A 17,485-nucleotide genomic window follows, 5' to 3' on the forward strand; every position below is an offset into this window, starting at 1 on the left:
TATATATGAATAGAGGGATTCCTTCTATAAGTTCTGTGACTCTAGAGAACCTTGATTAATACAAATAGTTTACCTATGCTTGAAAACCATCCAAGGTGACCGAGGGAAAATACCCTGTGGATTGTTCGGTGGTGATGGTTTTGGTCCTAGCCAGATGGGAATCCTGATGGCGCCCTTCACAGTGACCCCAGGGAATTCATGAGGCATGAGGACCAACTTACTCTGCAGGCAACTATCTGTACGAAGTGGAACGATCCAGACCTAGGATTTATGCATGAAGCCTGGCCTGTTCCTCCTGAGCTCTACATGCCTTTGGCATGCATGCTGGGACATGTTCTTTCCACACACTGCCTTTTACAGACACTGTCTCTTCTCGTATTTGCTCTTTTTCTTTCATTCACAGCCAGCCATGCCCACTGCCACTCCAGACCCTGTGCCAGGGACCCCAGAGATCTGGATCTCTGTCTCCTTCCCTCACATTTAGTGTAAATGAGAACACATGGTGAAACACATGGTAGGATGATAACACGTGGTAGAACACACAGTAGGATGAGAATACATGCTAACACATGTTAGGATGAGAACACGTGGTGAAACACATGGTAGTATGAGAACATGAGAGCATGTGCTAAAACATGGCAGGATGCAAACATGAGTATACATGCTAACACATGGTAGAATGAGAACATGAGAACACGTGCTAACACATGGTAGGATGAGAACATGAGAACACATGCTAACACATGGTATGATGCGAACATGAGAACACATGCTAACACATGGTACGATGTGAACATGAGAACACATGCTAACACATGGTATGATGTGAACATGGGAACACATGCTAACACATGGTATGATGATAACATGAGAACACATGCTAACACATGGTACGATGATAACATGAGAACACATGCTAACACATGGTATGATGAGAACACATGCTAACACATGGTACGATGATAACATGAGAACATGTGCTAACACACAGTAGGATGAGAACACGTGGTGAAACACATGGTAGGATGCTTCTGGCTCAAGCACACAGACTGGCTCCTCCTGTCTGGGTAGGTAACAAATCTGGTAATCTTTGTTCATCGCCCAGGGCAACACACCCAAGCTGACAGGGACCCTTTCAGGGGAAAGGCGACTAAGGTGAAGGCTGGGATTTTCCAGGGATTGTAGCTAAGAGTCAGTACTTACCTGAGAGTTAGCTGGGGCACTAGACAAATCTTGTGTTCTCTGCTGAAAGAAAAAATTTGAATGAGAATGTTAAATGTAAGATTTAAATGATAGTTGTTTAAATTAGTTTTATCACCACCAGCATTATTGATGTTATTTTTGAGATAGGTCTTGGGTAGGCCAGGCTGGTTTTAGATTCACTATATAACCAGTTGGGGCTGGACTTGAACTACTGATCTTTGTGTTTCTACATATGGAACGTGGAGTGCTGGCATTCCAAGAATGTGCCATCATCCTAGGCTAAAATTAGTATTATTACTGGGAGTTGACTGGGTAGGAACAGCTCAAGAATTCACATCTAACAAATTAAAGCTTAATGCCAACAGCAAAATCAAAGAAGCTACTTCAGTCTCATAAGGCCACCACCTAATCTCCCACTAAGGGTTTTTAGTCATGGCCACTCAAATGTATTTCTCAATTTCACTTTCACCTCAGCCTTAAGAAGCCATGGTCTCATGCACCTGTAGGGGGTTCCCAGAATCTCTCCCACTTGACAGAGGACACTCACTCTTGAATTTTTTGATTGAAAATATTGGTTTAATTCATTCTGTCTAGAGGGTTTCTCTTAAATATATCTACTTCTTTTCCATACCAATTTTTATGGACCTGTAATCTCTCCAGAGAAAGAGGTGATGTCAAACTATTATTGGACCCAAAACAAGTTCCACTCCCTGGCTCTTGGTCCTCAGGAAGCCTTTGTGGAGTCAGGCAAAGAAGCAGCATCTGTTTTTTACAGGCCCGTTTGAACAATTCTACCTCTCCTCCAACATTAATGGCTCTCGGCCATTTTTCTTCAGTTTGACCACCCAGGATGTTTCGGCCTTGACCACAAGCTCCTTACCCCAGAGTAGCTGAAGTGAGCCTGAAGCTGTGATACACCAATCATAACCCAGAACACATAAGGCTCAAAGAATTCTGGAGTCTGGATTCACTTGGGAAAAGAGAATCCAGGTGTCTCAATGCAGATATTAGCATACAGAAACGGTGGTTCTGGTAACCATACCGGACTGTCTAAAACACACCAGCCATCACCAGAAAGCTTAAATGATCCTGTATGAGCTGGGAAGTTGTCATGTGACACCAAGAGTGACAAGAAAGATTCCAGAACCCATGGCTCTGAGCAGATGAAGAGGCCCTAGTAGGATTATGAAAGTGGAAATGGATCGTGGTTTCTGTTTCTCTGAGAATCCTGTTCTTACAAATAGGGACTCAAAAGGAGAGGCAAGAGCCCCTGTTGCTATGAAACGCTGCATCCAGGAATAAAAATGGTTCTGTGCGTTGGACAATTCTAGCTCATTTGAGTCATTCAGAAAGAGATACTCCTAGAATTTAGAGGAAGGTAGAGGATACAGACTTTAAAGTAGTCATTGACCAGGTTAGGAGGTAGTTTCCTTCTAGGAAACTGAGTGATTGATATGTCCCAGTGGTTCAGAGTCCAAACCAGTCAGATAACAATGCAAATGACAAATAATACACAGGCCTGAAGTTCAAATTCACAGTGAGCTATGAAGCATAAGTGTGGAGTGTTTCATGGCCCATTGAAGTCTATTTTGGTGATTTTTTTATCATCTCAAGCTCAAAGGAGTCAACACTGAAGGAAGACCTGGCCTTACACACAGCCTGAGTGAAGACACAGGCTGAAAACATGAAAAGAAATAGTAGAGGAAGGAAGGAGAGGTGACTTTAAGTATGACAACCCAACCGAGACACCATAAAATAAGAAGTTTTGTGAGTAAAACTACATGATGAGAACTCACCTTTTTTCTCCTGCCATAAATTCGTGGAAAATAGGGGAGAAATTTTCTCTGCAAGATAGAAAGATCCGAGCATGTAGTTATCTATATTTCAGAGGTGTGAATTGGGAGTTGAACCTCCTTCCAGAAGTTCTGCCTGGATCCATTCAGACCCACATTATCTGACTCCATTCCCCTCTCATTGCATACAACTTAGAGACAAATGCTGGCCTGTGGCAGCTGGAAAGACCTCACATCTCTCTTCCTCAGTTCCTGAGATATTTCCTTTACAATCCTTGTTCAACCATTACACAATCTCTGTTCCCACTAGACACAATTCAGCTTGTTCCACACCAGGACTAGGCAGCCAACACATATGTGTTTCATGCATATAGGGTGTCCCATGTTCTGATGAGTTTGGAGCACATAAAAGAAATTTGGTTATGAGAGATAAAAGAGAAAGTTTGTGGAAGATACACATTCTCTCTCTCTCTCTCTCTCTCTCTCTCTCTCTCTCTCTCTCTCTCTCTCTCCTTTTTGAGACAGGGTTTCTCTGACGAGGTCTGGCAACCTACTCACACTGTAGACAAGACTGTCTTTGAACTCAGAGATCCAGCTGCCTCTGCCTCAGGAGTGCTTGGATTAAAAGAGTATGCCACAACCACCAGCACAGAGAATCAATCTCACAGTTTAAGAAGGGTCTCTGGGAGGTGAGGGCCCAGTCAAGAAGGGATGAGATATTTAATTAAGCTAAGAATTCTAGGATAAAAACTAGCTTGTAGGATAGGGAGATGTTGAAATCATGTCTATGATAGTCTATTACTAATAACATTATAGATGTGTCCTGCTTAGTTTGGTTGTCAACTTGACATACCTAAAAAGAGAAAACAGCATTTGAAGAATTGTCTGTCTCAGATAACCTATAGGCATGTCTGTGGGGGCATTTTATTGACTGCGGATTAATATAGCAAATCCACTGTGGGTGGTGCCATCCCTATTAACATGGGACTATGATGAATAAGAAAAGCAGTTGAATATGAGCCAAGGAGCAAGCCAGTAAGTACTGTTTTTCTGTAGTTCTTCTTCAGTTCCTGCTTCCATACTTCTGCCTTGTGTTCCTGCCTTGCCTTCCCTCTATGACGGACTTCTGCCTATAAGCCAAATAAACTCTTTTCTTCACTAAGTTGCTTTAGGTCATCGAGTTTATCAGAGTAACACAGCATGCAAAGTAGAACCAGAATCTGGGGTTAGCAGAGAGCTGACGTCTGCTTTAGCTTACATGAAGACCTGAGTTCAACCCCTTCACATCAAATAATGCTGACAATCACGATGATCATATTAAATCTGCCATTTTTAACCTCAAGGATATCACTGATTCCTTGTATACATTTCAAATTTGAGATAATTTGGATGGCACTAAGTTCCTGCACGAACATCCTGAATTGATGGTTTATATCACATAACTCATCCCCCTGCATCCACACAACTGCCTTTGGTGCAGCTGCTAGCAGGTCCTTTCTCTAGATTCTCTTTCACTTGTCTGACAGTCAACTCTTCCTTTGGCTTCAATGCCGAAATTTCTCTGCAAGAACCCCAACCCAGAATGGCCATTTCCTCCTCAGAGATTCTGTATCTATCATTTGTCAACACCAGCAAGGTGCATCCCCCAGAAATGAGGCTACAGATGTAGGCCGCCTCTCTTCTGAATGATAGGAAAACCTGATCTGCATGAAGGATTTCCCATATCTCATAGCTATTTGATCTGTAAACAGTGCAAGAAGAGGCACTGACCCCCCCCTCTCCCTTCCACTGCAATACCTGGATCAGGAATTTCAGGGGCCAATTGTAGCAGCGCACACTCAATTTCCAATTCTTTGATCGTCCATGGCCTCCCAAGATTTCAAACTCACTAGGTGTGTACCAGTCTCCAGCTTCACTCTGTATGGACTTTATGGAGATCCCTGTAAAACCACAGTAGACTGATCATGAGCCTGCTTTGTCCCTGGAGCTCAGTTCATAGCCTCCCACCAACACTGGAACTGGAGCCACCCAAACTGTGCTCAAAGTCAGTCGCCGAAGAGTCAGGCCTTCTCTCTGGCTTCAGGAGTCCCAGCTCAGCCCCGGAGTTCCCTAAAGGGCTTTGTTGAAGCCTTCCATGTTTCTTTGATTTTCATGCCTGAAGAAAATGACAGCCGCCACCAACAGATACCTTTTAAAAACTACTTCAGGCTCACGTAGAAAAGGACAAGGTAGTGACTGACTGCACGGGGTGCGTGGATTTCACCCTGGTGTTGATCTCTTAGGCTGGAGAACAACCCATCCCAGGAGGCCCCCGGAAGGTAGAGGTGGGGTCCTCATCTTAGAGCTGAGGCTGCAGTGGATTTTGCAACCCAGGAGCTCCGTGACATCATTGTCTATCCAAATTAATAAGACTATTGAACAGGTGCCCATCACTGCGGTTGGAGGTAAAAACTAGTAAACATAAATAAATATTATCCCATGAAAATACGGACTACCGTTAATAAAAAGATAGTCCTATTTGGGGCATCTTCATTGTTATGAAAATGCAAGCAAAATCACAACACCGTTTCACATACCACCAAGATGACCGTAATAAAAAACAAGAAATAGTAGCTATTTGTTGTAGGGAAGTTGAAGTTCTCACACACTGCTGTAACTGAAAACAGTGTAACTATTACCAAAATATTTGGTAATTCATTACTGAGTTCAATATATAATCATCAAATGACCTATCAATTCCACTTCTGTGTGTATGCCTCAAATTCAGTGTTTATATCACATAAATGGTATACACAAATTATCAAAACAGCATTCTGAAGCAAACTGAAGAATAAATGAGGAAAATATGAAATAGTCATACAATGGAATATGGCATTATTTGTGAGTTAAAACATTTTGCATAAACTACACAGACGAGGCTTGATGTCATCATGCTAAGTGAAAGCAGGCAGTCACAGGTGACATACACTGCAGCATGTCACTTGTATGTAGTGTGTAAGGAGGCAAATTTACAGGACAGGAATTAGCAGGGTGAATGTTCAGAAGAATGAAATGGGAATGAGTATCAACTCCTAATAGCCAGAGGGGGACAAATATGTTCGCATAGTAATATTTTCTATGTACCAAAGAAGAAACCCCCATTGCTCGTGGACTCTAAGTGCTGAATTATATGGTACATGAATTATAACTCAGTACAGCTGTTAAAAATAGTGGCAGTGTATTTCTGTCAACTGCCATCCACAGGCTCATAATAAAAGAGATCTGAGGTGAAGTCCATCATAGTAGGTTTTGGCTGAGGGGGGGATTTTTGTGGATTTTGTTTTTGGTTTTTTTTTTTTTTTTTTGCAAACCAGAATATGTTTTACCAATAATATAAGTTATTCCTCATGGATATACCATGGATCAGGCTTTATATTATTGTCCTCTATTTAACAATGAGAAATTTCATGCCCAGAAAGTCCCGCCCGTACAGCAAAAAGAGACCTCTTCTCTTGGCAAAGCTGAGTCTGGAACTTGGGTTCTCTGATTCTCAATCCTGTGATGCTATTACCATGACAAGTGCCCTGGCCTGGTGCTGCTGACACAGGGATGTGAAGGCAGAGGCTGAGGGTCCCTCCCCATTTATGTCTGACTGGAAGGAAAATATGCAATAGTTTCCATCTCTGGAGGGAAGTTTCTCTGGTTCTCTGGGCATCTCATGGCTCCATCCATGTTACTGTGAGCATCTACTAGGCATGGTTTCTTCAAGCGTTAGGATCCCTCCTGTTTTCAAGGCACCTCCCCCAGTTCCTTAAGTAATTCCCTTATTGCTTGTGATGTTTTTTATTTAGCAGTTGTAAATTAAAAACCTTGATACCTACCTTGCTTGAATCTGTCCTTGTGTAATGTTCCCTTCACGTCACCACATGTCACAGGAAGCAGCTCAGCACTGAAATCTGCATTTTCATTTCTGCACCTTCTTGGAACTGAAAAAGATTTCTTCTTTTGTCTCACTTTGTAGGTGTGTATGCTCCCTCCTCTCTCCCATTCCTTTAACACTAGGAACACTTTGATCCTCAGATCTTTAACTTATAAGTCTTTCTTGCAAATGGCATATTGGCTATGTAATGACAAATATTTTACCCCTAATTTATTTTTTTAAAAAAATAGCTTTAGCAGAATTTTTTGGCTTTGATAAACTGTGCCGATTCTCACTCCAGTGACCACACTGATTGCTACATGGCAATGAATCAGGTGCTGTCTGACTTTTCTATTGTACTAATGATGGTAGACAGAGATAGTCCTCTTATCCCCCCCCCATTTCAGCTCTGACTGGGCTAGCAGGGAGAGATGATGGGCAACCTAGCAGAGTTGGGTGGAATTATTCCTCTTTCTGTCTGCTCTGCTCCATCTCTCCTTCACAAAAGCATTTTCTGTCTGTAACTGAGAGAGAACCCCAGAAATTTCTAGAATAATCTGAAAGCTCTTATGTAGAGCAGAGCTGCAACTCCATAGACATAGAGATGAAAATTCCTCAAACAAATTTTTGGGAGATGAGAAGCTACGTTTGCCTTGCCTGTCGTCAGTGCAGAAACCGCGATGTGGGAGGGGTGCACTGTCTGTGATGCTGATACTATTTGAGCAGTAGCTGATCAAGACTACAATGGATATCGAATGGTTGACATAAATTACCCTCCTCTTTACAAATGGAGAAACTGAGGAAATAAGAGCCCAGGGATAGGCTGAAGGCCATGTAGTCATAGAAGAGAAGGCTTGGACCCAGGTCTCTCCCACCACTCTGGGCCACCTTGATATGCATTCACTGGTGGGTGATACCCCGCGTATGGCAGAGATTGTCTCCACTCTTCCGGGTGAATGGAGGCAGCATTACAGTGGCCCAGACCTCTAGGTCTTGTTTCAGCTGCATCATCAAGATTCTAGTTTCTCAGAGACAGTGAATAAACAGGCAATGTCTCCGTGGTTAATTCAGCTCACAAAGCTGTCATGGAAACTAATGCTCTTGCTTCCTCTCTGTAGAGCACCAGCAGCAGAAGGGCTTCCACTCAGGAACAACTTTCAAAGGGAGTCTCCTCCTCCCTCTTACCCAGGATGTCACCAGGACTCTGGAAGGGTAAAGTATGCCCGAGAATACCTCCTTCCTCCCTCTCCTTCTGACAGCCCACACCCATAGCCCACTGGGAAGACTTATCCCTGCAGCCGTTCATCCTCCATTCCAGCTCTAGGGACTGGGAAGTTACAGGGACTGCTCAAGGTAAGAAAGAACTCACCGAAAGGGAGGAGGAAAGGGACTATGAGAGAGTACATTTGCTTTCTACTTATAATTCACCAAGTCTAGACATTTTAATAGCCAATGTGTAAAGGAAAAGCATTTTCATAAAAATCAAGTTCAACTCAAAGGTAAGGAAGAAATTAGGACACACAAGATTGATGATATAAATACAGTTCACATTCTTGCTCCAAACACCTTTGCTTTTAGATTTTGCTGCTCTCAAATTGATAGATAGGTCTGAGGAGTTAAGGCTTTAGAAACCTTAAAACCTTAACAAAATCTGTGTGTATTCGGGGCGAAGGGAAAGACCCACAAAGGCCATCTTACCCCTGGTCTTGGCGGAACGGCCTGGATTCTTTTCTGTTTTCTTTCTCCTGACAGCCGCCTGGCGACCAACTCTGCTGACATCTAGGAAAGACACAGGCAAATGCAGATTGAGCCAAACAACAACTGATAATGGGAAGGAGCAAGGGAACCTCTCTGTTATGTCAGAGTACCTTCTGCACACACTGCCGATGAGAGCTCCCGACAAGGAGCTGTGTCCAAGCAGGTAGAAGTCTAAGTTAAAGCCTGTGAAGGATTCTGTTGTATTAACACTTTAGAAAGGGCTGTCTACACAGAGACTTGAATGAAAATGTGGTTTTTTTCAAAATATGTGTTCGAAAAATAAACACAACCATCATTTCTCCTTTCTAAGCAAAAAAATATACATATCAATCAATAGTACAGTTGGGTTATTGTCAAGAGTGTAAGATTCTTAGTTTGGTGAAATTAATATTGAGTGGGATTCCAAAGCCTGCTTCATGGATCTGATGCAAAATTGATAATAATTTAGAAAAAGGCATTTAGCTTTTGTCTAGGAAGACGAAATCCCTTAGACTGTTACTAAAATCAGATGGTAGGGTGCTGTTTGTAAATATATACAAGTTATAGGAATTAGATTGTATGAAACATCACCATGTAGATACTTCTGTGGTTAACTTGTTCAAAAACCTTCTAAGATTGGATGCTCATGCCCTCTCTCTCTCTCTCTCTCTCTCTCTCTCTCTCTCTCTCTCTCGCCTCTAATGACAAAGGTTGATCATATTCAATATTTTAAACAAATAAAAACATGGACATCACTTCTATTCTAACAGCCAAATACAAACAATGTATGCATTTTTGCATATAAATGTTTACATGTTGTGTTCTTTTGTGTGTACACATGTGGGTGTGCCTGAATGTGTGTGGAGACCAGATACCAAAGTTGAGCGTCTTTGTCAGTGGCTCTCCATCTTAAACTGTTGACAAGGTCCGACACCAAAACCAGAACTCACCAATTTGGCTGCCCGAGTTTGCTGTTCAGCAAACCTGATGGATTCACCAATGAAGGATTCCAGATGTATAATCATGCCCAGCTTTTTATGTGGGTGCTAGGGATCCAAATTCAGGGCCTCAGACTTGTGTAGCAAGCACTTTACCACTGAGCATCTCACCAACCCGTCAATGAACATTTGTGAAAATGAACTATCAACTATTTTTCTGTCTCTTAGTACATCTCCCTCTCTCTCTCTCTAGACAGATACATAGTTACATTAAAATGCCTGAATTTATAAACAAAATGAATGGTTTCATGCTGTGGCATATTATTTTAAAATGTATTACATTAGTTTATGCTGTGGAACATTTGTTTAATGATGCAAAGATGTGCTGCATTCTTTTATGTTGCATTTGTTTAACTCTGTGAAGCTGTGTTGCTTTGCTTGTCTAAAACATCTGATTGGTCTAATAAAGAGCTGAACAGCCCATAGCAAGGCAGGAGGATGGACAGGTGGAGCACATACACACATTTACACATATACACCTGCAACCTGTTTGCTTCATCAACCTTCTTTGGAACATTTTTTCAAACCAAAGAAAATTTCATACTGAGGATGACAACACCTCCCTTTCAACTCTGAACCACTTACTTCTGGATGACCGCATGTATGAGAAACTAACCATTTGTAAAAGACATTATAATATCACAACTCTTTGTTACAACCTCTTAACCATGTCTGAGAGAACCTATATAAACCTTTTGTGGGAGGGTGGAGGTTACTCAGGGACTAAGAGCAACCAGTGAGCAAACATAAGGACCTGAGTTCAGATACCAGCATCAACATAAAAAATATGTATGTGTGCACCTATAATGCTAATGTTAAGGGACTAGAGACAAGAAGCTCACTGGGGTTTACTGCCTGACAATCACTAAGGGAATAAGAGAGAGAGAGAGAGAGAGAGAGAGAGAGAGAGAGAGACATTCAACATCCTCCTCAGGCCTATACTTGTGGGTGCAAGTATGTGTGCCCATATGCACAAGTGTGAATACAACACACACACACACACTATTAAGGCTCAGAAATTCACAGGCCTCCAAGCATGCAACAAGCAACACCTTAAAAACTCAACAGCTGTAACTCTGTCCAGCTGCTTGCTTACTATTTGGCAGTACAGCTTGTGGCCTTCTCCGTTTTATTCTTGACCAGTTGTGACCTTTCTTCTTTCCTACAAAACAAAAATAATAAAATTAATTATTCAGGGATATAGATGTAATTCTCTTAGCCTTATATGTCAGCCATATTCAGATACTGTTTTCAAACTTCAGATCCTAGAAATGAGGAAAAATTCTAACAACAGTTTAGTCACGTGAGGGTTTGTTGGGGTCTAGCCTCAACGAAATTCACACATTCCAAGGTAGAAGCACAAGGATTAGAATTATTGAGCAATGGGAACAGAGATATGAAAGAAATAAAAGGCAGAAACACAGAACAGCATCAGGAGGAAAACTCAGTGTGTGCTTAATTTATTTATTTTCTGCATGCTTATACACTTCACTCCAAAAGCAGAGGGAGAAGGCAACAGACTTCATTAACATGACATAAGGAATGAACAAGTATCCAGCAGCTTTGATTGGTGAGTTTTTTCTCTTTTTGTCAGCTTAACTGTTTCTCTGAACCCAAGGACTTGACAGTTGATCTCCCAGCAACCCTATGGTATTCCTAGAAACGGTGTGGGGCGGGGGGAGGGGGGTGCCCCCAACCATGGCCTTCAAGACTACAGTTGAGCCCTTCGCTGGCATTCATCTCTGGTTATTCCCCATGGCTAAGGACTGAGATTTGACTCCTCACCACTCTGACTTTTGTCCTCATCTCTCAGACTGTTGTCCTCTCTCAGGCCACTTGGAGTGGTCCTATCCTGATGCGGGAGTGTCATATATCAATCTGTTGATTTCATTGGTTAAGCAATAAAGAAACTGCTTGGCCCTGATAGGTTAAAACATAGGTGGGAGGAGTAAACAGAACAGAATGCTGGGAGGAAGAGGAAGTGAGCTCAGACTCTGCTCTGCTCCCGGAGAGACTCGACAGCTCTGCTCTCTGGAGCAGAGACTCCAGGCTCCGCTCTCCCAGGCAGCTTCGACCCAGGATGGATGTAGGCTAGAATCTTCCCGGTAAGCACACCTTGGGGTGCTTACACACATTATTAGAAATGGGCTAGTCCAGGTGCGAGAGTTAGCCGGGAAGAGGCTAGATATAAATGGGCCAAGCAGTCTTTAAATGAATAGTTTGTGTGTTGTTATTTTGGGCATAAGCTAGCAGGCAGCCAGGGTGCTGGGGACGCAGCCCCACTGCTCTTATTTCAACACTATCCAGTCCTCAATTTCTGATTGACTTTGACCTAGCCGTCAGCCCTCGCTTTATCCCAAAGTTGTACATGGTTAATTGCCATTGGGTCCTTGCCTTTATCACATTCTTAGCCATAAGAAACAAACCCTCAAAAACTATCAGTCCTTTATGGGGATGTCTTTTATAGACCCTAAAACCTCAAAACTTAATGCCTTACTTACAGATTCCCAAGCTTATCCGCCTTTATACTAAGAAATGTCCTAAGTACACCTAAGATAATAACCTAAAGAGGTCACCTAACGGCACCTTAGATCCCGATATTCTGAGGGTGCTTTCTAACTTTTGTCAGTGCACAGGCAGATGGAAAGAGTTATCTTATATCCAAGTCTTTTTCTATCTAAGTTATAAGCTCTCTGTTCTTGCAAGATGTTCACCTGCTCACATGTTCCTGACTATGCCAACTAAGCCAATAGGAACATCTGCTTCTTCTCTGGACCCTGTTAATGAAACCCTACTTTTCAAACCTCAGCCGACAGCTACTTCTACCTCTCCAGTTTTCTCTCTCTCTCCCCCACCAACTGCTCCATTAGCCCCTCTGGATCCTTCCTCCTTTCTAGTGCCATGCTGCGGCAGCCGCCTGACTCCCTTTTACCCCTCTTTCATGCACACGCATGCTGCTAAGGAACCTGACCCTGACCAAACCAAGTCAGCAGCAGTTGTGAGAGATAGCCAGTGTGGATAAAATGGTCAAGGTACACTTTTGTTTCTCATGCTCAGAACTCTCTCACACAGAACAAAAAACTGTGTCCTTACACATCTAATTCTACCTCTTTCATAAAACAACTCCAATACATTACCCAATCTTATAGTCTCACCTTTCATGATATTTTTATCATCCTAACTGATAACCTACTTCCTGAGGAGCACAGGCAAGTTTGGGAGCCAGAGTACATGCAGATGAGGCTCATCCGACTAATGCAGCCCTTCACCCTGGGGCAGAGGCAGTCCCTGAGTGGGATCCACACTGGGATTATAACACCCCAGGTGCTATTTTAGCTAGAGACAAGTTTACAACTTGCCTCCTGGTGCATATCCTTAAGGCTGCCCTCAAGCCAGTAAACTCTGATAAACTCTTAGCTGTTGTTCAGGATACAAATGAAAATCCATCTGCATTCTTAGAACACGTCACAAAGGTTCTCTTGTGATACACTAATTTAGAGCCAGAGATCTAAATTTTGACCTCTGGGGAGGGCAAACAGCTCCTCATGACCCATTTCCTTTCCCAGAGCTTCCTCAACATTAGGTCTACACTTAAGTATTTGGAGAAAGGCCCCTTGACCACACAGGCAGAAGTCTTAGGGCTGGCTTTTAAGGTGTACCATGGAAGGCATGATAAGAACCATAGACAGAAATGTCAAATGCTGGCCAAGGCCATTCGACCGGCTTAGGCAACTGACAACCCTGTTTGTGTCACTCCCTTGTGCCCTGGGGCCCATGTTTCAAATGTGGTAAAACTGAATATTGGGCCTGGGAATGCTCTAATCCTCATATTGGTCCAACAATACCAGGTTGAAAGTGCCACAGGGAAGGGCATTGGGTGATCATATCCTCGTGCACATTGTGGCATGGAGACATCAGACTCAGACAACTCCCAAACCAACCTTCTAGGTCTGGCCATGGACGATTGAGGTTGCCCAGGCTCCTTTGACCTGACCACAACTGTCATCTGTAATAGGGAGCCATGGGTAAATATCATAGTATCTCCCTTCTCTTGGACACCATTGCCATATACTTGGTACAGAGAGAGTTTGGGGGACCTACATCTCCTTCTAGTTTCCCTATTGTTGAGGTAGGGGAGCAGCATTACCTACCTCATCAGACCCCACCACACAATTGTATTTTCAGGGGTATTCCTCTCACTCATTCATTTTTAGTCATGCCAACCTGCCCTGTACCTCTTATGGGAGGAGATTTTTCAGCTGAAGTGGGAGCTTCTATTTTGTTTGCTCCTTCCGGTCACCTCACCCCAGGCCCTCCAACAGCTCCTCTCTGCCTCCTCCTAGCCTCCCAGCCTCCCAGCTTCAGTGTGTCTTTTCCTCTCTGGTGGATCCCCAAGCCTAAGACAACCAAAACCCCTCTGTTACTAGACACCATTCCCCTATTGTCACCCAATTACAGGATCCTACCAGGTACTTTACCCAAGCTCGGTACCCACTCCTACTCCAGAGTCTTAGGAGACTTAAACCTATCATCTTTGACCTTCTAAGAAATAAGCTACTTCACCCCACCTCATGTCCTTTTAACACTCCTATTCATGCAATTAAAAAGCCTAACAGAGCCTATAGCCTGGTTCAAGACCTCCAGCTCATTAAGTCTGCAGTGGTCCCACTTTATCCTGTAGTACCTAATCCTTACACACTTCTTTCCACTATTCCTCCAGGAACCTCCCACTTCTCAGTTCTGGATCTCAAGGATGTCTTTTTCTCTATTCCTCTCAGCTCTCAATCTCAAGATATCTTTGCCTTCATCTGGACTGACCCTAACACTCACCTCTCCACACAGCTTACCTGGACTGTCCTTCCCCAGGGATTCCAAGACAGCCCATACCTGTCAGGCTTTAGCTTCTGATCTACTCTCACTGTCCCTCCCTAAGTCTAAACTCATACTGTATGTAGATGATAATTTACTTTGCAGTCCATCCCTAGAGATCAGCAAAACTGATACCTCTGCTCTTTTAAATTTCCTGTCCAAAAGGGGCTATAGAATCTCACCTTCCAAGGTCCAACTGTCTACCTCTCAGGTCATTTACTTGGCATTAACTATTATTACCCCAACCCAAGAAGCTATTACCTTAGACAGGAAAAAATTAATCCAGTCTCTTGCAGTACCTTCTACAAAAGAGGAGATTTTATTGTTCCTAGGAACAGCTGGCTTCTTGTATTCCTGGATCCCTCGTTTTCTCTCCTTGCCCACCCCTTATACAAGGTTGCTCTTGGTTCTATGCATGAGCTCCTCCCCCATCCCATTACTAAGCCCTTCCAGAAGTTTCAACAGGCCCTTATCCAGGCTCCAACTCTCCATCTCTCAGACCTAACTCGTTCTTTCTCCCTCTATGTAACAGAAAAGGAGGGATATGCCTATGGGGTTCCTAGGGCATCAGTCGGGACCTTCCTTTGCACCTGTAGCATATCTGTCAAAGAAGCTGGACCTTACCACTGGGGACTGGACACCCTGCATATGTGCTTTAGTAGCAACTGATCTCCTTATTTGTGAGTCAAAAAAAAAAAAAAACTAACCTTTGGGTCACCCATCACTGTCTTCTCCCACCATAACCTGTCCCATTCCTTAACTTACAAAGACTTACAAACTTTACCTCCTTCCCGAGTTCTTTCCCTCCAGGTGGTACTAGTGGAAGATGACACACTTGCTTTCCAATGCTTCCCACCCCTTAATATCTCAAATCTCCTACCTCAACCTAATATTCCCCATCTCACTCCTGCATAGAAACCTTAGAGGAACTACTGCCCCACCCCTCACATATACAGGAAGGCACATTGGCCCAGACCACTTATACCTGGTACACAGATGGCAGCTCCTTTTTATACAAGAGGACCTGTAGAGTAGGCTATGCTCTACAGTATCATATACTGGGGTGGTGGAGGCACAGGCACTCCCTGCCCATACCACTAACCAGCAGACTGAATTAATAACCCTCACCAGTGCCTTCCAGTTGGCATAGGGACAATCATTAAAGGTTACAGACTCAAAATATGCCTCTCATATTCTCTTGTCCCACACAGCTATCTGGAAGGAGCATTGGGCTTCTTACAATGAAAGGAGGATCCATAACTAACTCAGGCCACATTATGGACATGTTAAAGGCCTCCCATCTCTCCAAAGCTATAGGAATTATTCACTGTCTGTCTCATCAGACCAACAGCTCCATTATTTCTAAGGGAAATAACCAAGCTGACCAAGCAGCCAGGGTATCAGCACTCCGGGGCCCAAACTTACTTCAATCACTTCTGGGGGTTCATACAGTACAACCCACATTCTCATAGACACCCCCTGACACTCAACAAATTCTGTCCTACCTACATCAGTCAGGCTCTGTCTCACCTTGTCAAGGCTCACCTCCAAACCACCCCTGAGAACTTAAGAGTTCTTAGAAAATATCACTGCATCTTGTAAAATCTGTCAAAAGTCAGATCCCAAGTCCAAATCCCATAGCTTCCCTTTTCCCACCGACCAGGCCAGCAGCTCCCTTCCAGGAACTGACTGGCAGCTTGATTTTATTCATATGGTCACAGTCAGAGGGGTTAAATATCTTTTGGTTTTGGTAGATACAATGTCTGGATGGATTGAAGTGTTTCCCACCACTAACAAGTGGACCCAGACAATTTCTGATGTCCTTCCCTGGGAAATTATCCCCTGGTTTGGAATTCTAACCTCTCTTCAGTCAGACAATGGCCCAGATCCCTCAAACTTTGTCTAAGGCTCTTAACATTCCCTGACATTTTCATATCCCATCCCATACCTCAAGGAAGGTAGAATGAACTAACAGTTTCTTTAAAAATACTCTTGTTAAGATGTCACAGGAATGTCACCTTGACTGGGTAAAGCTTTTGCCTCTGGCTCTCTCCGGGCTCTGGGCCCTCCCCAAAAGACCCCTTTCCATCTCATCCTTTGAACTCATGTATGGGTGGCTGGTTTTGACTCTGACCTCTCACCTAAACCCTCACACCATCCCTGATTACCTGCTTACCCTATTGTTCCCCCTTATGGGATTTTACTGACTACTCAAAACTTCAACCATGCACCAAGCCCTGCCCGCCTCCAATTAAAATTGGGGACCAGCTCCTTTTCTCTCACCTAGATCAAAGCCTCTCATGCCTTTCTCCTAAATGGCAGGGCCTCTTTAAAGTAATTCTCGTGACTTCCACAGCTGCCAAGCTCAAGGACCTCCTCCTTCAATGGATTCACCAGTCTCACCTCAAACCTTTTATTCTTCTAGCTCAAGACACCCTCTCCTCCTATATGGTAACTCAAACAGGGCCCTGTTCCCTTAAGTTCCGGAGGATGCCAAGACCAATTGCTTTGTCTCCAGTTCCAGAAGAATAAAGTCTCCCCACCGTACTTAACTCTCCTGTACCAGGAACCCTATGTGTTCTCCTTTCTGATTACCCCTTTATTCTTCTTTCTCCTGTCTGCTTTACCAGTTTCTCTGTATCTCCAATGTCATACTTAAATTTGCAGTTAACTATTCAGCTGTTGTTACAGGGACTATCATTAAATAGTTGGAAGTGCAAAGACTGTCAGATGCCCAAATGGTAAGAAACAATAACAGTCTGGGGACATTTGCACCCCAAATTCCAAGGGAGACTCACAAAATATTTTTTGACATAATAGGTTTATCACTGACTACAGCAGTGTTTCCTGGACATTAAGGTATTACCATGATGGTAAAAGAAACAAGTGCCTTAAGATTTGCTTCAGGCAAAATATTAAAAGGTCTAATAATTCCCCTTTCTTCCTTTCCCTCCTCTCTCTCTCACTATACAACTATCAATAATTTT

General features: G+C 43.3%; 1 protein-coding gene across 3 annotated transcripts in view; it reads right to left on the minus strand.

The window, feature by feature from the left end:
* Positions 1–17,485, minus strand: part of LOC126489486 (nuclear body protein SP140-like protein) — a 102,132-nt gene that overhangs the window by 55,426 nt on the left and 29,221 nt on the right. For all 3 annotated transcript variants that reach the window (XM_050123800.1, XM_050123799.1, XM_050123798.1), the window contains exons 9-11: positions 10,726–10,791; positions 8,593–8,673; positions 6,857–6,961 (exon numbers count right to left, since the gene is read on the minus strand). In XM_050123800.1, coding sequence (XP_049979757.1) covers positions 6,857–6,961; positions 8,593–8,673; positions 10,726–10,791 — 252 coding nt within the window. The remainder of the gene's footprint in view (positions 1–6,856; positions 6,962–8,592; positions 8,674–10,725; positions 10,792–17,485) is intronic.

This window comes from Alexandromys fortis, unplaced genomic scaffold (genome assembly GCF_014885135.2).
Source record: "Alexandromys fortis isolate MF-2015 unplaced genomic scaffold, M_Fortis_MF-2015_v1.1 scaffold_220, whole genome shotgun sequence".
Lineage (NCBI taxonomy): Eukaryota > Metazoa > Chordata > Mammalia > Rodentia > Cricetidae > Alexandromys > Alexandromys fortis.